General features: G+C 35.7%; 1 protein-coding gene across 2 annotated transcripts in view; it reads left to right on the forward strand.

Moving 5' to 3' along the window:
• LOC126975296 (glutamate receptor ionotropic, kainate 2) overlaps nt 1–24,802 on the forward strand; it is a 66,141-nt gene that overhangs the window by 16,550 nt on the left and 24,789 nt on the right. For both annotated transcript variants that reach the window (XM_050823108.1, XM_050823109.1), the window contains exons 3-6: nt 9,632–9,787; nt 13,082–13,266; nt 15,251–15,408; nt 22,253–22,394. In XM_050823108.1, the coding sequence (XP_050679065.1) occupies nt 9,632–9,787; nt 13,082–13,266; nt 15,251–15,408; nt 22,253–22,394 (641 nt within the window). The remainder of the gene's footprint in view (nt 1–9,631; nt 9,788–13,081; nt 13,267–15,250; nt 15,409–22,252; nt 22,395–24,802) is intronic.

Here is a 24,802-nt window from a genome sequence, read left to right on the forward strand (position 1 = left end):
CACGCAAGTTCTGGTCGTTGTCGAAAGTTGCTCTTGGTAACTTCAGCCAGCCGTCCATGCCGCCGTTGCACATAAGGAATGACACCCTGGCCCATATGGCAAAAGAGAAAGCCGATCTCTTGTGCACTCTTTTCGCCTCCAACTCGACTCTTGAAGACAACGGAAAAACACCGCCGACCATCCCGTGGTGTCAGAGCTCTATGCCTGAAGTACAGTTCAGACAGAAAACTGTTAGGCGAGCTCTGTTTTCGTTGGACGTAAGGAAGTCGAGCGGGCCGGATGGCATTTCTCCAATCGTGCTTAGAACGTGTGCCCCTGAGTTGACGCCGGTGCTAACGCGTTTATTCCGGCACTCTTATTCTAAAGGCGTAGTCCCTGACTCATGGAAGTCAGCCCTTGTCCATCCGATCCAAAAAAAAGGAGACAGTTCGGATCCGGCAAACTACAGGCCTATTGCTATTACCTCCCTGCTCTCCAAAATCATGGAGAACATAATTAGCCGTCAGCTCTTGGTATACCTAGAGGGTCACCAGTTGATCAACGACCGACAATACGGGTTTCGCCATGGTCGGTCGGCAGGTGATCTTCTGGTATACCTGACACATAGATGGGCTGCGGCTATTGAAATCAAGGGGGAAGGCCTGGCAGTTAGCCTGGATATAGCGAAGGCCTTTGATCGTGTATGGCACAAGGCGCTCCTCTCCTAACTTCCATCATTTGGGCTTCCCGAGAGCATGTGCAAGTGGACCTCCAGCTTCCTCACTGGGCGTAGCATACAGGTCGTTGTCGACGGATATTGCTCGAACCCGAAGCCCGTGAATGCTGGAGTGCCCCAAGGCTGTGTGCTGTCTCCCACGCTGTTTCTTCTGCATATCAATGATATGTTGGACACCTCCAACATTCATTGCTATGCAGACGACAGCACTGGTGATGCCGTATACACTGGCCATGAAGGTCTCTCTCGGGAAATCGTTGACCAGTGCCGGGAGAAACTTGTGTCTTCTATCGAGTCCTCTCTTGAGAAGGTCGCGGAATAAGGAAAATTGAACCTTGTCCAATTTAACTCCCAGAAGACTCAAGTTTGCGCGTTTACCACTAAAAAAACCCCATTTGTCGTATCACCGCTCTTCGACAACACTTCCCTCAAAGCCTCGCCTTGTATCGGAATACTGGGTCTCGAAATCTCGAGCGATTGCCAATTTCGTGGTCATCTGGAAGGCAAAGCCAAATTGGCTTCAAAGAAACTGGGCGTCATTAATAGAGCACGGCAATACTTCAAGCCGGCCCACATACTAGCGCTCAACAAAGCGCAGGTCCGGCCACACAGGCGCGATCCATTTACCGCGTGCAACGCAGAGCAGCTCGAATTTTCGGGGACCCAGTATTCTGTGAACGGCTGGATCACTTGGCGTTGCGTAGAGACGTCGCTTCATTGTGTGTCTTCTACCGCATTTATCACGGGGAGTGTTCCGAAGAGCTGTTTAACCTGATTCCTGCCGCCGAATTCCACCTTCGCACGACACGCCACAAGTTAGGATATCATCCTCACCATCTGGATGTGTGGCGGTCCTCCACAGTGCGGGTTTCAAGGAGCTTTCTTCCACGTACTACAAAGCTGTGGAATGAGCTTCTTTGTGCAGTGTTTCCGGGACGATACGACATGGGTACCTTCAAAAAAAGCGCGTACACCTTCCTTAAAGGCCGGCAACGCTCCTGTGATTCCTCTGGTGTTGCAAGAGATTGTGGGCGGCGGTGATCACTTAACAACAGGTACGCTCGTTTGTCCTCCTATTCCATAAAAAAAGAAAAAAAAAACGCATCTCTTGACACAATATGATGTTGCGGATGTCCATTAGCGGTTGCTCACAACTCCCATCCCGTAAGCCTCTGGTCCGTTTGCCTCCTCTTACATAAAAAAATTAATAGCATAAATAATATTACATTACATCAATAAATACTGCAAATTTTCTCTAAATACTTCTATAGTAAAATAGTTAATAAATATAATATTAACCATTTTAAATACATCTTTTATTCGTTCTACAATAAGACAAACAATAAAATGCAGAGTTTTCTAAAATTCTTTCAACTAAATTCAAATAAGTATTTATGTGAAATAAGAAAATATTTTTAAACGTTCTATTTCCACCACATACGAGAGAGTTTAAATTTTCTTTTAGAAGTTAGTGCGGTTATTTGGCTGCATACATGGCGCTCAGTATACAACAATTTAAATTATTTAAACTTGCCTCAATGTAGGATATTTTTCTTTCTTTTAATACGAAAAGAAGCACAGTAATAATTATTTATTGTTTGAAGCGAAACTTTACATAGATCTGCGCATTTTATTTTGTTGATAATGAATTGGAATAAGCCATCATGCTCAACAATGTAACGCTTGTTAAAGAAAGTCGGTTTCAGTAATTTCTAATCAAACCACAATACATTGAAATCTCAATGAAATTTCGACCAAATATATAATGCCTACGTTGGATTGTTGTTGTGCATTTTTATTTTTTCAAATCACACATTGTAAATAACAAAAAAATCATAAATTGTCTTCGAAATATCTGATATATAAAATTCTCGTGTCGATGTGTTTGTTACCGAACTCCTCCGAAACGGAGGACTAAACTAACTTGTATGAAATTTTGTGTAACAAGCGGGTAGGTCTGAGAATCGGCCAACATCTATTTTTCATACCACTGAATGATAAGGGTGCGTGGAAAAAAAATACATTTTGACAGCAAACTATGTCTGAGCATATTGATAACGTTGCAATTAAAGGGTTCAAGAGCTTAGGTTTTGTGATACGTACCTGTAAACCTTTTAATGACCTTGCATGTATTCAATCTGTTTACTATGCATACGTGCGTAGTGTCTTAGAGTACGCTAGGTGTATCTGGTCGACCCATTATATAACGCATATTGAAAAACTTGAAAAGATTCAAGCTAAATTTATAAGGCACCTTAACTTTTTTTTTCCAACTATAAATATGGCTGCATGCATCATACTATAATTTCACTAACTTTATTAGATACAATGTTCTTATTTAATATAATAAATAATCTTCTGGACTCCCCAACATTACTTGCTAGTATTAACTTCAATGTACCACTAAAACGAACGAGAAATACGCCTCTTTTTTCATTATCATTTTACACTACGAACTATGGTTAAAATTCTCCCATTAACAGAATTTGTAAGCATTACAACGAAGTTTTTGTCGAATGTCGACATTCATAATCGCAGTAAAAATATCTTCAATAAAGAATATTAATGAATACACTAGATACGAAAAATATTACTGGAGCAATATAAAACGAACAAATAGGTACATAAACACACACATATACACAAACACACACTACACACACACATCCAGACATAAAATAAACACTATAACCGATTATAACATAATATAATAATAGATATATATATATATATTAAATTCGCATTCCTATGCATGATATTGTTCTTATAATGTTTAAACTATACATAATTATTATTATGTTAAAGTAAATTAAGTTGAAATTCATAAGTTGATTTTTTTGTTTATAAGTTAAAGTAATTTAAATTGAAAACTCATTATTTGATTTTTTGTTTATATAGAGAGACGTGTAATTGGCTATTATACATAGGCTGCACTAAAAGTATCGGGAATGGAATATTTCCACTGTTCCTGTCATATTAAAATCTTTTTAATTGAAAACTCCTTGTTTTTAAAAATCGAATACCATTTATTTATTTAAAAAAAGATTCTCGGTCTTGTCACAAGGTCTTGTCAAACTTGTTTAGTCGTTGAGAAAATGGAATTGACTCGAGAAAGTAGAACTTTGCGTAGAGCGATGATTTATTATGACTTTCCAAGTGGTTTAACACAAAAACAGTGTGTTTACCGGATGATTTCTGCATTTATTGATGAAGCCCCATCCATTACCACAATTTATCGCTGGTTTGCTGAATTTCAACGTGGACGTGTCAAGCTCAGTGATGATCCCCGTCAAGGTCGTCCAAAAACTGCAGTCACCAAAGAAAACGTTGATGCTGTGCCTAAGCTGATTGAGGAAGATCGTCATGTGACATACCGCGAAATTCAGGCAACTTTAGACATTGGCATGAGTCAAATACAACTAATCTTGCATGAACAATTAGGTGTAAAAAAGTCGTTTTCCCAATAGATACCGGATTTGTTCTGTAAAAGAGCAAAAAGCGGCTCGCGTTACTTGGTGCGTCAGAAATCTCGAAAGATACCACGCAGGATCCTCAAATGCTGTATACAACATCGTATCAGATGACGAATCCTGGATATACGCGTATGAACCCGAAACAAAAAACCAGTCACGAGCTTGGATGTTCGAAAATGAGTTCAAGCCAACAAAAATTGTTCGTTCACGGAGTGTCGCAAAAAAAATGGTGGCCACGTTTGTCTCTGAAACCGGCCATGTTGCGACTATTCCTCTTGAGGGACAAAGAACGGTTAATGCAGAATGGTATGCTAGCATTTGTTAGCCACAGGTCGTTTTACAGTACTTTTTAACAGTACTTTTGAGTTTTAGTGGTATTGACGGGTTTTTCATAATCTCCTTTAGGGACCAGTAACGTTTCCATGCTATATTTATTCTGTTATGTATTTCCTTTGAGGTAGTATTCGTAGGGGAGATTATCTGGCCAAGGTAAGTATATTCGTCGACGTAGTCTATTGTTACGCTGTTTACTTCAATTTCACTGTTTCGCTGTTTTCTTAAACTATTCGTCATCAGCTTGGTCTTCTTTGTATTCATCTGCAGGCCCATCTTTTCGCTTTCTGATTCTAGTTCTTTGAGCATGACCTGCAGTTTACTTGGCTTGTCTGTAATTATTATCAGATCATCGGCAAATCGGAGGTGGTTCAGCATCATCCCGTTTATTCGTATCCCATATTTTGTCCAATTTAATTTGCGAAATATATGTTCTAATGTAGCCGAAAATAGTTCGGGGAAAGAGGATCTCCTTGTCTTACACCTTTTTTAATTTGGAATTGATCTCCCGCCCTTTCGGTTTTTGTTTTCTCTGTCATGTTTTTATAGACATTTGCAATTATTCTTATGTATTTTTTGGTACATATCGGTCCATGTTTGAGAGAGTCAAATGCTTTGTTATAGTCAACGAACGCTAGATAATAGGGTAGACCATATTCTTTGTATTTTTCTGTGACCTGTTTTATTGTATGTATGTGATCTATAGTAGAAAACCCGCTTCTAAAACCAGCTTGTTCCTTCGGTTGGTTTTCCTCTAACACGTTCGTGATTCTATCTAATAATATCTTTGAAAATATCTTGTAAAGGCTAATGGGTCTATAATTGCCAATATCGTCTTTTTTTACCTTTTTTGTGAATTAAAGTTATGGTTGATGTTGCCCATTGGAAGGGTATTTGTTCCTTCTTTAGAATCTCGTTAAACAGATTCACTAATTTATCCAATACAGCATTATTTAACCCTTTAAGCAGTTCATTTGAAATTCTTCTCCAGGTGGTTTTTGGTTTTTTTTATGATTTCTATACTTTCCCTAAAATAAAGAATAAATTGCGTGGTCAGAGATTTTCATCACCTGAAGAAGCTGTGGACGCCTACAAAACGGCCATTTTGGAGACCCCAACTTCCGAATGGAATGGTTGCTTCAATGATTTGTTCCATCGTATGGATAAATGTGTCAAATTTCGCGGAGAATACTTCGAAAAGCAATAAATACATTTTTAAATAGTAATGTTGTGTCACTTCCTTGATTCCTGAAATTTTCAGTGCCGCCCTCGTATGTACACAAATTTTTAAGAGTCATTTGTAATATTTATACTGTTGGTCTTTTCAATAAATAAATAAATAATACGTTTAACATTATTATCGAATGCGGAGAGGACACTCGTTTACATACCACTTTATTCCTAAATATAATGTTTGATGTTGAAATGAAATGAAATTTTATTTGCAAGAAACATTGTACTTAACATGTTAACATAACATTATTGATAATCCAATATGTTGTGTCAATTGATATGCAAAATGTTATAAAATTGTCTAGATACCAACACATTACTGTTATACTGAAACATATCGGATATCACAATTCTGTCTTTAATATTTATAAAATTTAAATTTATAATATAAGACGTAAATAATTTAATAATTCATTTAGTACCTATGTATAATGTTAACAAATTCAATGTATATAATTTACATATTATCAAATAGACTAATTCATAATAATAATTCATTTTGTATTAAAAATTCATTAAAACTATAGAAGCACTTATTTATTAACCACTGATGCAGTCTTCTTTTAAAAACTTTGAAAGGTAAATCTGTCTATTCATTAGGTAGTTTATTATATATTTTCATAGAAGTGCTGTAACAATTTCTATTTAAAGACGCAGTTCTACAGAAGGGAATTAAAGGTGTGTAAAACCTTCTGATTTCTTTTGTATAGAAATCACACTGTATATGTTTTTGAACAAATAGGCTTACCTCATAAATGTATAGGAGTGAAATGAAACTTGAAACTGCAAAGATCAAACTTCTCGAGTCTAGTGTGAAAGTTCAACTGACCTATATAATACTATAAGGCTGAATAAGCTATGACCTACAATATGACAGGTTCCGATTGCTAAAGAGTTTTACCAGTGGGAGGCTCTGTTGCACAGGAAGCCGGCAAGTTTATGGGTACCACAACGGCGCCTATTTCTGCCGTAATCCAGTAATGTGTAACCATTACTGTGTTTCGGTCTGAGGGGCGCCGTAGCTAGTGTGCAACTGGGCAATTGAGACTTAACGACTTATGTCTCAAGGTTACGAGCGCAATTGTAGTCCCGCTCAGAATTTTTGGGTTTTTCAAGAATCCAGAGCGGCACTGCATTTGTAATGGCGTATCAATTACCATCAGCTGAACGTCCTGCTCTTCTCATCCCTTATTTTCATTAAAAAAAAGCTAGAGTGGGTGAACAATTAAACTATATTAATAATGACAAAAACATGGTTATTTCCGCATACAATATATCGTGTACATGGTGATTTTTCTTATGTACTTTTAGTTGACTTCTGAAAATAATGTCCTAAATGATTTTTAATATGTTGATATCAATTTTGTTCGCAATGTTTTCGCGCTCGTCTCTAAAGCCAGCCTCTTGGCCAGTACAATCATTTTGGAGAATAACTGGAACAAACACACTGACAGAGAAGATATAAAAATTGCTATATTATGGAAATTGATTCCGTGTAAATATTATGCTGTGGTTTTGATTCTACACTCAGACAAAATATATTATTATATTTATTTATAGTTTATAGTGTACTTAGATTGATTGCCTCGAGTTGCAAAACGGTAAGGAAAAACTCCGAAATTATTTTTTAACTTGACAATACAATATGTCAGTAGGTATACAATATTATTTGTATAATATTATGTTTATCCCTTGGTGCTGATATAGAGATTTTCTTCTCTTCAAATCCCAGATTTTTTTTCATCACTATTTTTTGTCTTTACCATTGAAATTTCCTTTCCACGGCCAGACCATGATCTCCAATCGACTCTCAAATGTCCCTAATAAACTCTAGTGTTTCTCTCCACCAGTTTGTTGTGGGTATTGGGTACTACGTTATCCTATTATAAAATACTTTATACAAAACAATAAGATTGCCGTAGTTACAAAAATTCTTCATAATTTTTGAAGTTATACTTCTTTAGGCGCGTTATGAAAAATATATATAACAGTGAAATTTTAAGATGCGCGCGCATCACTGTAACACAAAAGTAACAGGTTGAAGTTGGTTCCTAAAATTTTCTGACGTTTGCGACGACGTTTTTTTTTTAGTTTCTTCGTTCATTATTAGGATAGGCTGTACAGGTAATAATTAATTGTCAAAGTCATCGTTGCAAGATTCTAACAATATTGTTCTTTCTACAAACGTAAAATAGCACGAGGAATAAATAATTTTAAGGATTTTTGCTTTGTTAGGCCAAAGATGTATAACTTCTTGCGTGCATACATAAGTACACACACACTTTTTCAAAGTCAAATTCAAAGTCAAGGTTTTTTATTTGCCAGAAACATTCACAAGTAAAGTTGTTAAAATTTAAGATCAGACACATGCTTATACTACCTTTTCTTTCCAAGGTTCTTGAACGCTTAGTCCATCAACAATTCTCTATATTTATTAATAAGCACAGTATTCTTAACCCTCTCTAATCTGGTTTTCGTCCAGGACATAGTACGACTACTGCGCTTATAAAAATTACCGATGATATCCGATCTGGCATGGATAAGCAACAGCTCACAATACTTACACTACTTGACTTCAGTAATGCCTTCTGCACTGTTGACTTTGATATTTTGCTGAGCATGTTGAGTTCCATTAGCGTATCTCCAACAGCGGTTTCGAAGCTATTTACGTGGGCGTCGGCAAAGGACTAAGATTGATGATAACACTTCGACCTGGTCTAACCTTTCCGCTGGAGTTCCATAAGGCGGTGTACTGTCTCCTCTTCTTTTTGCAAATTTTATTAACTCTATAACTAAAAATTTAACTTCCTGGTATCATATGTATGCCGACGATCTCCAGATATACTCACAATCTTCTCTCGAGGGTCTGCCTTTAGCTATTAAAAACACTAACAAAGACTTAACTACAATCGTGGAATGGAGTACTGCCCATGGTCTAAAAGTGAATCCGTCGAAAATTCAATGTATTATTGTTGGTAGCTCACAACTAACCTATAAAATTGAGTGGGGTAATCTACCTCCAATTTGTGTAGGTGGAACTCTTATTCCTTTTAGATGCTCTCTTAAGAGGTTGGGCGTGTTCATTGATCGGAATTTGTCAGTTAAAAGAAGTTAGTAGGAAGCTCTATGTTGCCTCTCACTCATTAAAAAAACTCCAAAACTTTCTTCCTATTCCCACGAAAACTTTACTCGCACAATCCCTTCTCCTGTCCATTCTTGACTACGCTGACATTTCATATGTCGATTTAACCGAACTCCAGTTGGATAAGCTTGAACGATTGCAGAACATGTGTATTCGTTTTATATCTGGACTACGTAAGTATGACCACGTGTCTGAATTTCGCAAAAAGCTCAAATGGCTCCCTATCCGCTTACGCAGAAATTCCCATATACTTATACATCTCTATCGTGTCCTATTTGATCCTAAAAGTCCTATATATCTCAAGGAAAAATTTTCAGCATCAAGTTCTCTTGCTTTGTACACCTGTTCATAAAACTTCCTTTTTCAACAATTCATTTGCTGTGCAAGCTGTTAACCTATGGAATTCTCTTCCCTATGTGTGCAATAAAGATATGTTTCATTTCATTCATTTCATTTCATTTCATGTTTCGTCTTGACAGACATGCAAATATTTTTGTGGTTTCGCTTCACAAAACTTATGTAACTTTTTTGTTATAAAATAATTTGACTATTCAATGGCTCACAGTCTCATACATATTTAGCCATTTCCTTTTTTATTGTTACATTGACAATGCCACTCACTGACAAAACCCTTAATAATAATAACAATGATAAAAGCTTGAGCATCAAGTGGACGAACACCTTTACTTAACTCTTTAATTAAGTTTGTAATTATGAGTGACGTAATTGTACCAGGGGGTCTCTTTCATCCCGAGGACGACAAACAAGAGGTGGCGTTCAGATACGCGGTGGAGAGGGTGAACGCAGACAGGGCTGTGTTGCCACGTGCCAAGCTACTCGCCCAGGTCGAAACAATCTCCCCTCAAGACAGCTTCCATGCATCTAAAAGAGGTTCGTAAATTTAAATTAAGAACTTATTTTTAGAACAACACTATCATAGTAGTACAACTTATAGGGAATGTATACATCTAAGAGAATACTTTTTTGAGTCATTTCCAGAGTTATATCGAAATGATTTGAGCAGATGATTATAAAGATTTTAGATCATTTTTTTCATTTAGTGCACTTTTGAATAAAAATATAATTTTTAATTACTGATTTATAAAGAGAAAGCAATCTGAAGGAATTATCAGGGATTAGAAGGGATAGCGTTTCATGAAAATAGAGGTTAGAGTTATATTTCAGGATGAATACTACAGGATGAATTGTAATTTAATATATGAAAAAAATATAAAATCGATTCACTTTAACAATTTTTTTTCAGTATTTTTATGGAAATATAGCTAATATATTTCTTTTAATAGCATAATATATGTACAGTTTCATTTTCAGTTAATTTCATGAACCCATTTATTTGACACAAATATTAATAACACTAGCTGACCCGGCAAACGTTGTTTTGCCATATAAAGTATAATTCACGCGATAGTTTTATAAGTAATGAAATATTGCCTATATTATAGCCTGTACATCATTTTGTTCTATTGTCAATAGTTTTTGCAGCGCACGCAAAAATAGGTTTTCGATTTTACACCTTGTGTTACAAAATAGCAATTTTATTACGGATCCCTAATTTTGAAAAAAAAAAACATAGCCTATAGCTTTCCTCGATAAATGGACTACCCAACACTGAAAGAATCATTCAAATCGGACCAGTAGTACCAGAGATTAGCGCGTTCAAACAAACAAACAAACAAACAAACACTGCAGCTTTATAATATTAGTATAGATTATAAATCATCGCAGGTTACTATATGGCAAATAGTTTGTGCCGTGTCGCAAAATCGAGTAATTTAGAAAGTCGAGCAAATATTATAAGCATTTACGGATATGCATATTCTTCGTAATTTATATATAATTCGATTTGTTAAAGACTACCGTTATTAAGTGAAAATCTTTCTAGGAGCGCTGTGCACTTTATTTCCTGGTTATTCAAATCGACTGAACTTTCACGCTTGGTAATGCATTCGATTCACTCGTTCGGGTAACGTCAGAATATTTATTAAAGCCATTTTCACACATAAACTTAGTATACTAGCGTAAAAGACGTACTCTGTGTGTGAGTGAGATAAATATCCGTGAAACCGTTTTGCAACAATTTAGTGTCCAAAAGTCTCCTGTCAAATTGGACCGCATTTTAATTTTAGTGTATTTATCGCAATTGTTCTGTGGTTTAACGGATATCAATCAAAAAATTTAATGGTGTCGTGTTCTGTGTTAGATTGTGTTGTTATCTACACGTAAAGAAACATTTCACACAAAAAAAAACTTAGCGTTTATTTATATGCATATAATATTCTCGATTACTCAAAGTCAAGATGAAATCGTGGACAAATTTGATTTGCTTATAGTTTGATAAAATATGAGTAAATACAATACCTTATTCGTCAGAAGACTGTTAAGTACTTGAGATATGAAGTTGAATATCTTAACACGCCATTGAACACAAATCGCTCTTGGAACACGTTTCTAAAAAGGGTTCGAAGCCTTTTGATATGGCTCAAACAAGATAAAAGCCATTATTATATGAGATAGGTACAGTTTATTAAAAGCAATACGGAATATACTATTTTACACGTGGATTAAATGGACGTGCTTCCTGAAAAACGTTCCAAGCCACAAAGATATCATTTTAAGGAATTCGTGTTTAAAACTTAATAAATATATATATAGTATATTCCATACATGTGGGTTGGGCTACTAAGTCATGATGTCGTATAAAGAGTGACAATAGGGCTGCCATTTTTTGACAGCCCGTTAATATGAATCACGTGACCAGTTTTGTGTTCTTAACTCAATTTCAACATAATTGTGGTTTGGAACGTTTTTATGGAACTACTTCCAAATATGGTTTAATATTTACGGTTCTGTTGTTGATTCAGCTGACAAAATCAACAAATAAAAAGAAGTCAAAATAATGAAATGCCTTCTCTACATTAAAAGGAGTTGCAATCGTTTTAAGTAGACATAGTGACTTTTCAAATTGCCCATCGCATATATATGGAATCAATGCGTAAGGAAGTTCTTTGCAAATTTCAGTTGTATGTGAAAGATAGTTCCTTGAATACTGTATTATGGAGAAACACTGGAGTGAGCATATCATATTCATAAGATACATAATAGCTTTAAGGGTAAATGTATACACTTTTATAATAAAGTCCTAGCCACTTTCAGGCATAATCTATAAATAAATTTAAATTTTTTGTCGAATAATGTCTCTGTCGTAAATCCTACTCTCCACAGCTGAATATCAAAGTGATCGGACAGCTTAGGACTAGAGTATGAAAATTTTATAGCAATGACAGTCCAATATTTTATATTTCATTAAAAAGATCGCAAAAAAAGAATGCTAAGAGAGTTTCTCGAGAGAGAGAGAGTGCCATTTGTTTCCGAAGTGGTAGTAGTATTAGAAATGACATCAAAAAGAATTCTAAAGGAATCAATTTTGATAAATAAATGCCGCCCTTGGGTTACCAGTAACGCTATTGAGGCGCGTAGATAATACTTTGTACATTTTCCGCGCCTGTGGGCCCCACGGGCCACAAGTGTCTCGACACCAAACGGCACATAGATTACTGCCAACTGAAGTAATGTGAATATGAAAATCAGCCAGAATATCGACTCGAGTCGAGTCCCACATCAGCGCCCTACCCAATTCCCAAGCCAAAATAAAAAATTGGAGTAATTATAGAATATTAGTACCATCGAGGTAGCAACGCGGCACAAGCGGCACGCACCATCAACGACGTTTACGGAGCTAACACTACAAACCAACGCACCACCTGTTATTGGTTTGGTCGCTTCAGTTCTGGAAATTTCGACCTGAAAAATTTACCACGCGGTCGTCCTAAGACTTTGGTCGACAATGACGAATAAAAGGCGATCGTGGAAGCTGATGATACACAATCTATGGTAGAATTAGCAGCAGCTTTCGACGTCAGCGTCAAAACAATATTGGTCCACTTGCGTCAAATTGGCAAGGTAAAAAAGCTTGACAAATGGGTGCCCCACGAACTCAATGATCGCCAGCGCGAAGTACGCGTCGAGACGTGCCTTGCACTGCTCAACAGACACGCAAATGATAGAATTTTGAATTGTTACCTGCGATGAAAAATGGATTCTGTTTGATAACCGCAAGCGCGGATTATCACAATTTAAATAATTAAATTATATTACTGCTCACAGTATGTCACCTCCTTCGAAGTGGAGTAGCAGCGATCTTCGGGCCGCAATCAGCACCAGCGGCCGCCCACGTCCAATCCATATGCGACACAATGGAGCTACCCCACTTGGAGACTCGATGGGACTACAGAACGAGGCGAGAGTCCTGTCTCGTTAATTTATACCCGCATCCAGCTGCTCTTAGCAGAGTGAGTGATCTCTTTTATATTTATATTATCCTGGTACATTTTCAATCCGTAAACAAAAAAATTATATCAAAAATCTTTTTACTGAACTATGTTATTTTCAGAAAAGATCATGGTAAGTAATATTTTGTTCAAATGTGAAGTTTTCTAGTCCTACCATAAATGGGACAAGTTTTTTTTATATTTTATTAATTTTAAAATACTTTGCTAAAAACAAGCAAAAATATATCACTTCAGTAAATTTTTAATCAAACTCGTAGAAGTGTGGGTACAGTAAAACTTACACGAGAAGGAAACTGAAAAGCTAAAATTTATGACGTTTATACATCAATATTACAAAATGTATGTCTTAGATTAGGGATTGGTCTCCGCTGCGCTCCAACAAGATACCGCAGGCGTAGTCGCAAAGTGCGGCAACTAATACAACGCCCAATTGGACGTACTCAAGCCAGTCTGGAACAATGTGAGACGTTGACGTGCCACATGTTCTATTAAACTTTGCTTTGTAGTAAGACGTTGTAAAAATAATACTACAAGAAATAAGAAAGACACTGGGACACATATCATCAGCAAGCAAAGTGCTTTACAGCCGTTTTCAATAATGTATCTCTAGTTACGGATACATTACTGTCACCGTATAATGACAAGATCTTATCTATCCATAGTCCAATGGTTTATGTCGATAGGTTATTTAAATGTAAGAACCGTATGTTACAAAATTTGAAAGATGCCATTGAGTGTCAAGATGCCACACAAACAAGCATCTAATAGTTGCCGTAATAAAAAAGCTATTGTTCTAAGGTAGTGTGGTTTCTAGTTGGAGCGCAGCGGAGACCAATCCTTAATGTAAGACAATAATAAAAAATATATTATAAACGCCTTCTCATGTTTGAATAACGAATATACAACGGCTACATTATTAATGATTGTATTATTAGGCAATTTAATAACAATTTCCTGATAATGGTTGTGTTAAGATCTAAGACTTAATATTATTAACGTGGAGAGAAGCTTCCATTTTGGTTAAGTTTAAGCTAAAATTCACTGCAGCGCTGAAACAGTAATTATTTTGTGGTCTAATCAGTATTAGCACGCAGAGCTTGATCGCTTATACTTGCAGTATACCGCGGCCGCGAGTAAGAGAGACAAACTTATGCAACGACTGTAGAGCGTCATCTCTTTCTCACACCGCGGAGCACAGACAAATTTATTTCGTTCATTCTGCTTAAGCGATACAAACACCATTCAGTAAAAGGCACTTCATAGTACGAATTTTAACGATTCAGTTTAGATGTAATGGAACATGTGACATGTTTGTTGACGATAACAATGTCTAAGCCGCACAATTCATTTTGTACTTAATGTATTTCACTAGTAACCGTTTATCGTTTATCGGTAAGTGACTTGGTTTCGTAATTAAAGGATGATAAGATAACATAGCTTATCGCAGAAAACTTACATGGTGCAGAAAGCGCTTTTGTATACGTTCAATTCTGATATAGCGATAAACAACAATTATTTAGTGTTAGAATTCCGAAAGCCTTTCCAGTTTTGCTTAATGAACCCAGTGATCTTTGATGTTTTCTTACATAATATATTTTCTGAGATCATGTTGAAAGATAGATGGAAACATTTTTAATTTATATTGATACTAGTGGACCCGACAGACGTTGTCCTGTACACACGTCTTAAATTTGAAAAATCGGTCCAGCCGTTAGGAGGAGTTCACTAACATACACATGAGCAGGAGAATTATATTATATGGACGGCATTGAGAATCTAAACCAATCTCAAAATCTCTGGAACACAAAAAAAATCATCAACACACAACAAAGACCGATATTTTAAATTTAAGATGTGTGTAAAGGCCAACGTCTGTCAGGTCCACTAGTCTTTTTATATATATCGTTATCTTAAATTAACGATCGAATATTTAAAACGACCGTATGTATTGATTCTGTGATATTAAATCATTGTATGTTTACAGGCGTACGTGGACTTAGTGAGGGCTTGGGGCTGGAAGTCGTTTACAATAGTTTATGAGAACAGCGACGGATTAGTTCGTCTGCAAGAGTTACTGAAGGCCCACGGCCCTTCTGAACTACCCGTTTCAGTCCGACAGCTTCCCGAATCACATGATTACAGGTATCTAAGCTAAAGAATTTACTAAGAGCATTTATATATTTTATTTTTATTTTTTATGAAAATAAGGGACGAGACTAGCAGGACGTTCAGTTGATGGTTACTGATACGCCTTGCTGATTACAATGCAGTGCCGCTCAGGATCCTTGAAATACCCGAAAATTTTTGAGACATAAGGTGTTTAGTCTCATTTGCACAGTAATTTCACTAGGTACGGCTCCCTTCAGTCCGAAACACAATAATGCTTACACATTACTGCTTCACGGCAGAAATAGGCACCGTTGTGGTTGGTATCCATAATATAGCCGGCATCCTGTGCAAAGGAGCCTCCCACTGACATTTAGGCTGGGGTGCATGATAATAGCTGTTATTGTTAAGGTTTAAGTCAAATTTAACGTTAACAGTAACGCTGACTTTAACATAGACTATGCAATGTATTGCACCATCGTATTCCTCGGCATAATTAAAGTTAAAAAGTGAAATATCAAGTCAATATCCAATATTCATCTGAAACTTTTGACAGGTCGCTATCTAGTTATTTGACATTTACAATAGCTTTAACCGGCGAAGATTGTACTGTTACGGTTAACAGTTAAAGTTATGACGTCATCTAAGAATTCTCAAATGGTGCTCTTGAAATAGAAGAATTCAAAAGGATTGTTAAAAACGTTCATGTGGTAAATATTTTTTATTAGTAGTTTGTAGGCAGACGTGATGGTGATGGCAAGCACCCATGGACATCCGCAATATCAGGAGTCAAGAGATGCGTTTGCCAGTCTAAAAAGTGGGAGTATTCTTTATTTTTGGGGGATTCTAAGTCGCAATGATTCGGGACAACAGCAGCTGGTAATTGATACATGAGGCCGTGCGAGGCAGGAAATTTCAAGAAATAGAAAATGTGGGTGGAATTTAGCATTTTGACTTATTTCGACGTAACGTCTGGTGGTGTAAGCGGAGCAGAGGAGATATTTGGGTTGGTGCTAGCATCAACCCAAACATCTCCTCTGAGCACTTTCCATGATAAATCGTAGAAGATGCGGAGTGAACTCACATCTCTACGCACTGCCAAAGAATCAATCTGATTGGGAATTACTTTGTAATGCTTGAAAACATTTAATAATATATCCTATAGTTAATTTAATGAATAATTTGTAACTTAAGCACACTGAACTGATTTGCAACGTTGATGGAAAGCAATTACATGCGCATAAAATACTTGAAGCTGATCTAACATTGTAAGTGAAATTGAAATTGATGTTCTAGCATAAATACCTCGTAAATAATTATGTCAACAATCTATACTAATAATTAAGAGAAATTGAGCGATTATTTCTTGAGAATGACGACCTAATTCTAACAAATATTATGCAACATGCAATTGTGTTACTTTGAATTATAACAAGGCAAGAACTATCTAACTGAGCATAAACAAGATAGAAGACGGGAACAGATAAGGAGGCCTCAACTTGTTCGGAACATGTGATAATTGATATATTTACTAAGATATTTTGGGTCTATTTACACTTGAAGATAGACGAAAAGTGGCAGACATGAAATTATTATACGATGTGGCTAACCCTGTGGGAGGCTTCTTTGTACAAGATGCCGGCTAGATTATTGGTTCCACAACGGCGCCTATTTCTGCCGTAAAGCAGTCATTGAAATTACTGGGCAAATGAGACTTAACATCTTATGTCTCAAGGTTACGAGCGCCATTGTAGTGCCGCTCAGAATTTTTAGGTTTTTCAAGAATTCTGAGCGGCACTGCATTGCAGTAATGGGCAGGGCGTATCAATTACCATCAGCTGAACGTCCTGCTCGTCGAAGATCGAACGGATCGGAGTGTGGGGAACCTGTTGTACCTAGGACAGTTTTTTAGATTTCTATTTTATTTTTATTTGACAAACTATACGATTTTTGCATATTTTGAAAGCTCAATTATTTGAGTATTCACAACCAAAATTTAAAAAATGTATATTTCATACTTACAAGTGTTTTAATAATTAAAACGAAAAAAGGGATTTACGGCCAAGGTAGCCTATGTACCTAGGCCAGTACTATGGTGCTAAGAAATGGGGGAATTTATGGAAAATATAACTATTCTTAACTAGAACCGTTTTATTCTTTTAAAAAGCATATCTGTTGGTGGTCTTCAAATGACAACCATCTCCAAAAATATATTTGAAATCCCATAAAAATATCTCAGCTTTGTTAAATATTCTCTGCCTATATTGAGGGACCGCCCTCAGGCTATTAAATAATAAGTTTAATTGTACGATATTACTTTGTGTACATATTTTTTTTAAGAAAAGTGTGAAGTCGAGGTGAAAAGTTGTATGCTTCACACGAGAGTAATTGTTTTTTTCGTGCCTTTAAATCACTCACTACCTCAGTAGTCTATATTAGAATCGCTCGCTACGCTCGTGATTCAATTCTAGACTACTTCGCCAGACATAGACATATTTTATTTGACATCATCATCACACAATTTAATTTACAAAGTTTTATTATACACCTTAAAGTAAAACATAACAATATCGCTTAAAGTTAAATAATATTTGTGAACATAATTATATAATTTACAATACAATCAAGAATGATGCGAAAATGGACACCGCTCAGTGTATGCTGTAGCAAATGCTACAGCGCTGGTTTTCGGTAACGGTGTAACAATTTTATTTATTTTATTTTATTTATTGGGAACAACAAACAACTATACATGACATCTTACTTAATAATTACAATTCTTACAATATAAATACCTGTATAATCAACTACGTTATCCACAGATTACTTATTTGTGTTGGAGAAACAAATTCACTAAATTCACCTTATCCCAAAGGTTTTAAAATACATACATATACACATACATAGAATCATACAAATATATATATTAAAACTTATCCACATTATATAACAATATTAGTCACAAAGATTACGAAATTATTTTATGCAACTTGTTAAATATCAGTTTCTTAAAGGTCTTGTTTCTAGTATGTCAATGTCAAGGAAGTTTTGGTTATAAGATGAGACCATCCTATGAATTGCAGAGCGCATGCCAGCATTTGTACGACACTTTTTTAAGGCAAAAAGTTGATGAGCGCGTGTAGCCCTAGAGAGATGACGTACAGGAACTCGGTAATACAGCTTGCGTGTTAGATCAATGCAATCATATTTATTATGGCATATGTCGTATAGAAGCATTACTTCAAGTTGTTCACGGCTGGCTTTTAAATCTAGAATATTGTATTTTTCAAGCAATTGATCATACGAAATATTGGCTCTTGCACATCTGTAATGTATACTGCGTAAAAATCTTTTTTGACAATGGCTGACTTCCAGGCGTTTGGGAAAGTGTTTGTCAGAATGGATGTGTTAACAATATGAGTGATTGTACCTAAAGAGTGAGGAAGAGTTAGAAGTAGCATATCAAGAGATATGTCATCTATTCCGACAGTGTTAGACTTAATTTGATTTATCACCTTAAAAATGGTAGCTTCGTCTACTGTTTTAAGCTGGAACTCTGTGAAGCGGTGGAACTCATAATATGTCAGCTGTGATAATTTAATTTCATTCTCGCCTGGGACTTTCGAAAAATGTAAGTTTATTGCGTCTGGGTCTCGTAAATAGTTTGGGATTACGGCGTGACGGGTCTTTGGTGAAATATCAACGCATTTCTTCAGGTTATTCCATAAATTCTTAGAGCTGCTCGAGTGCCTATTAATGTGTTGACTGAAGAAAACACGTTTTTCAGAATATATTGCTGTATTTACTATTATACTCTTTAGATTTTTATAGTAGACTTTGTGTATTTCTAATCCAGACAAACGATACCTGTGATATGCGTCGTTTCGTAATTTCATCATATGCCTAAATGGTGAGTGTAATCCAGGGATGACTAGGTTTATTAACTAAGATTCGTTTTTTGGGTATGAGACTGTCAAGAATTGATAATAAGAACCCATTAAACTTATCCACTAAATTATTAACATTTAAATTCATTTGCAACATTGACCAGTCTATTCCCTCAAAATATGAGCTGAGCATATTATGATCTAAACTTTCTAAAGGTCGAATTACAGTCCATACAGGTGCCACTTTATTATATTTTAATTTTAGTTCCCCACAAATGAAAGCGTGACCACTTAGCGAAGGAATATAATTTACTTGTAAATTTTTTATATTTAAATTTGTACAAAAGACATCTATCAAACTGCTGCTGTGATCTGTAAAGTGCGTTGGTACATTAATATACTGCTTTAGGTTCATACAGGTTAAAAAGTGCTTTAGTTTTTCTGAACCGGAATAATTAACTAAAACATTAATATTAAAATCGCCTACTAAAACCATTGAGTTGCCACCGCCGCGTGATCGCACGCAGCTCGGTCTGGGCGCGTGATGAAGCCGGTACCCTGGCACTATAGGCGCGCTCCTCTCCTCCCCGTTACGCAGCCACGTCTCGTTTATAGCCATGATATCAACATCATGCTCCAGAACTGCTGCAACAAATTCGTCATGCTTTGTTCCTAGTGACCCAGCGTTAAGGAAGACAATTTTCATATTTCTTTTTCTATTGTGAGTCATTGTTATTTTGTATGTCATAAGGATAAGTGCCGATTGGTTTGTTTAAAATTAATATATAATATAATATCGTTAAATAAGAATGTTGACCATAATATGTAATAATAATAAATTTAGGTGACGTTGGCGACACAGTCTCAGTTAATATATTTGACATTGCTCAGTTAGATATATTAAACAATTTGAAGTCAGCACTCGCAGCAAAAAATAACTTTGCTCACTTGTTGTACAAATAACTAATAATTTAAATTTGAATTTGTACATAATCTGACAATGCACACGAAAAATCAAAGCTGTATTAAGTTACAGAGAAGATTTAGATTTCATATTTTTGTTAGTGAATTCTAGTAAAGCAAGCATTTTATAGGCGTCTGTTATATCAAAAAACATCACACGTTTACTGCTTAACTTTATATTTATGATGTGAAATTTGTGGTTTATGGTCAAGTGTTATAACTTTCCTCGTATGTATTCTAGAAGTTTAGGTACGTCTAGAATGTTGTTTGCTGCTCTGACTACTAAAGTAGTGATATCGTATTCATAAAAATCTTTACTATTTATATTATTATACATAAATCAAATCAAATCAAAATCACTTTATTCATGTAGGTCACGGAAATGACACTAATGAATGTCAGAAAATATTTTTTGGCAGAATATCCTGCTACTTCGTAAAGGATTGAGCTTATGAGAAGAAGTAGCAAGATACTCATTGCCACTCTTTTAAATCAAGATGTACATTTTCATCGTTTTATAAATCATTTCAATTATAATATAATAATATGTAAGGTGATGCAACAAACATTCTCAAACGTCAAATAGTCAATGTCTTACGGTCATTCCCAATTTTCAGTATATCTCCGGTTGTGGCCTACTTGAGATAAAAAATCGTAACTATTGTTGACTTTTCTATCCCAATAAACTTATCGACGGTAACACACCTTATCCGTACACGCTGTCTGTCAACGGGACGACGTATAGCTTACCAGCGATTGAAGTTTGTATGGAAATTGCAATTCACGCGTCCCAATATAAGGCGATAAGAATGACTTATCGGGAATATTGGGAAAGCTTCAGATTATTGACAGCTAATTACTGACAGTAGAAGGTAGTAATTTATCTCTATCTGTAGATAGTATATTGAGAACGGATAAACGGATAAATGTTAATTAATACAAGCAAAAGTTCTTGAGTACAGTAGCTGCATCAATCAACATAACTATTTTAGTAATCAACAATTTAAAAGTCTTATTTTAGTATTTATTTTTACAGTTTTAGTTTCATTTATTTTTCAAATACCTACTGCATTACAATATTATTAAAAATCTAGGCAAAAATATTTTCATGTGTAAAAGTATATGTTTTTGAACGTACATGTAAGAATGCCTCATAAGATAAACTCTCAGATCATAATATATATATGTCTAGATAGACTATAACAGCTGTAAAAACGTGGAAAAAAAATTAAGTTCAGAACTAACCCCTTTATTAACCTAACCACGCGCTAGTATTAACAGCGAGTATTGTAGACATTAATAAACTGAAGCTGAAATGTGCAAATAATAAGGGTTTGATCAGTCCGATATAGACATAAATACAGATAAGTAACTCTCTCTTTCTCTCATCTGAATCTCTTGCTTTTAGACAACCGATAAAATCAGGCCAAGTTTATTACGTTAGCGTGCGTGACAAGAGACTACGCCTTAGACTCCCGATTTGTATGTCACTTTGTGTTCATGTGCGTGCATTGCTCAAAATAGAGGTTAACTGTCAACCTCAATTTTTTTCGACATTGTCACAGCTGCCACAGTCTATCTAGGCGTATGAATGAACTGAGGATAAATCTTTTTTGTTTCTTTCCATGTAATTTTAGCAATCATAAAACCATCATCATCAGCCCGAAGACGTCCACTGCTGGACAAAGGCCCCCCCGAAAGATTATCACGACGATCGGTCCTGCCCTGCCCTCATCCAACGTATTCAGGCGATCTTGACCAGAAGGTCGGGTTTTTCATCATTTGGGCTTTGATGATTTGATCTGATCTCGCAGGGTAACTCCGAGCATAGCCCTCTCCTGCCCTCTGAACGACCATGAGCTTTCTCATAAGGCCCATAGTTAGTGACCATGTCTGTGTTCCGTAAGTCATCACTAGCAACACACACTGATTGAAAACCTTCGTCTTCAGACACTGTGGTATTTGGGGTACCACAGTGTCTGAACTCTCTTTAACAAAAGAAGATAAACACTAAATTATATTTATTTTAGGCCACTCCTGAAGCAAATCAAAAATTCGGCAGAATCTCACATTGTTCTGGATTGTGCCACTGAGAGAATTAGAGATGTACTTCAACAGGCGCAGCAGATCGGAATGATGTCGGACTATCATAGCTACCTCATCACATCTTTAGTAAGTAATGTTTTATATCTGGTGATCACAATACATAATTTTATAACACAAAAAAAAACTTAAGACTGCTATGACTCTCATGTAATTAACAAAAAATATAAATTATCAATGTATAATATTCATAATTTTTTAAGTTCATAAGCACATTTACGAATTTTCTAGAAACTGCGACAGTCATAATGTTAACACGAGGAACAAACAACATTAATCTAATCAAAGTATCTTTGTCTCAGACCTGAGAAGAACGGGCGTAAGAAATTCGAATATTCGGCCAATAAACGTTACAATTAAGCCTGGGGATGTTAGCTCCACTCCAAGGTCGTGGTATCCATTAACAAAAACATTTATGTTAAAGTACACAAACACTAACATTTCTTTCATATTTGGTAACACACTTATTTTGTACATTTTCTTGGATCATGTTGCAAAAGCATAATATACGTCGCCCAATAAAATACTTACTACCCCTTACAGCCGTTCTCAATAACAATATAGTTAATATATTATTAGTTGTAGTCCAATGCTGAAAACTTATTATGTCGAAAGGTTATTGAAATGTAAGTAAGCGTAAAAGGATAGATTTATCTACCTTTAGTAAGTTAAACTAAGGATAGATAGGTTATTGAAAACGTTGTACTAAAGATAATAACATAAATGATTGTTCCCGCTGTTGACATTATGACTAAGTATCACAGTTTTATGCGCCATGTGAGAGTGGGTCAGGGATAGGAAATAATACTCCCCTTATAGGAACGAGTCTTTATTTGCGTTCACTTTTTCTGAACTTGCAGTTTGCCGGTCTGCCGCTGTTCCTCTTGTGGGCGACGGTACCTTCAACGCGTCACACCGTACCGAACACTAAGTCTTTTCTACCTTCCTCTTCTTCTTCACCTGGAGATCACTTGGCACTTTTCACTACTTCTTCTTTTCTTCTTCTGCTTCCTTAAACACTTTCGAGTCAGAACTAGAACTGGCGTAGGCCACGCTTGGTACGGCTTATATACCCCCGGATCTGTTCTATTTTCAAAATGATTCCCCCATTCCATCTTTAAATTTAAATTGTACTAGAAATGTCTTTTAACTATTGTTATCCTGCTTACACACTTTCCATCCTCTTTACTTTGTTCGATTTGATCTTGAACTTACTAGAAATTTCCATTAACTTTACAAAACCCAAAAAAATCTATACACTACTAGGTGTATCGAACGCGGGTCTACAGCGTCTCAAGTAAATACTTTTCCGCTGAGCTACGAGTATTGCTGACAGATCCGTTGAAATTATCAATGTCTTGAAGTTTGACAACTCTCGTGATATACGTCGAAGCGTTGCTACGCAACAATATTATCAAAATTATATATCCGACATTAAATAAATATTAACATTATGTATAAAGGTGGAACAATAAAAGTTACAATTAAGTATATCAAAGCGCGGCATCGTATACACAAATTTGTAGTATTAGAATACCAAATTTAAGCTATTGCGACCTACATGAAGGTGCCCGTTTCACAGATATTAATAATTCCCTTTCACTACAATAATAAAGTTATATTTCAAGTTTCTCGTATGCATCACCATAACCGACCTCTCTAATTGATAAAGCGATATAAGATTAGAGATTAGATTAGAGACCCACGACATAAGGATTTATTATATTGATTTTATGTTCTTATATTCATATAGATTTGATAGACACACATCTAATATATAATATTCTTAATTTGAATGGTTCTAAATGCTAGGTATGTAATGTATCCTTATCCGTACACGCTGTCTGTCAATAGGACGACGTAAAGCTTACGGAAGTTTGTATGGAAATTGCAATTCACGCGTCCCAATATAAGGCGATCAGAATGACTTATCGGGTAAATTGGGACAGCTTCAGATTATTGACAGCATACTGACTGTAGAAGGTAGTAATTTATCTCTATGTGTAGATAGTATATTATGAACGGCCGTAAGACACACAGACAGATTAAGACACAAGAAATTCAAATTTTTTTGTTGTTTACACTTCTTTTAGCTGGTTAGGGAAAAATTATCACAGTGATTTTTTTCGATGCGTCAACACCGAAATGCAAAATCGATACCCTGACGATAGCTGGTCATCTTATACCATTTGTATCATGGTTCAGCTACGATACGGCTCTACTGTCTACTGAACCAAGGGTCGAGAATTAAATAAATTAAATCTTTCTAATTTCATAATACTAATTTTATGATATTTAAATAAAGGTTACTAATCTAAGTTATGCGATACCTCTTATAATATTTTTATCGGTTGTATTAGGGCTTAAAGTATGAAATTGCCGATTTGTACTGAAAAGTTGAAATTAATATTTTTTTTAATTTAACATATTATTTATTTAATCAAATTAATTACTTTTACTATCTACACATTGCTGCC

The sequence above is a fragment of the Leptidea sinapis genome, chromosome 35 (genome assembly GCF_905404315.1).
Source record: "Leptidea sinapis chromosome 35, ilLepSina1.1, whole genome shotgun sequence".
NCBI classification, from domain to species: Eukaryota; Metazoa; Arthropoda; class Insecta; order Lepidoptera; family Pieridae; genus Leptidea; species Leptidea sinapis.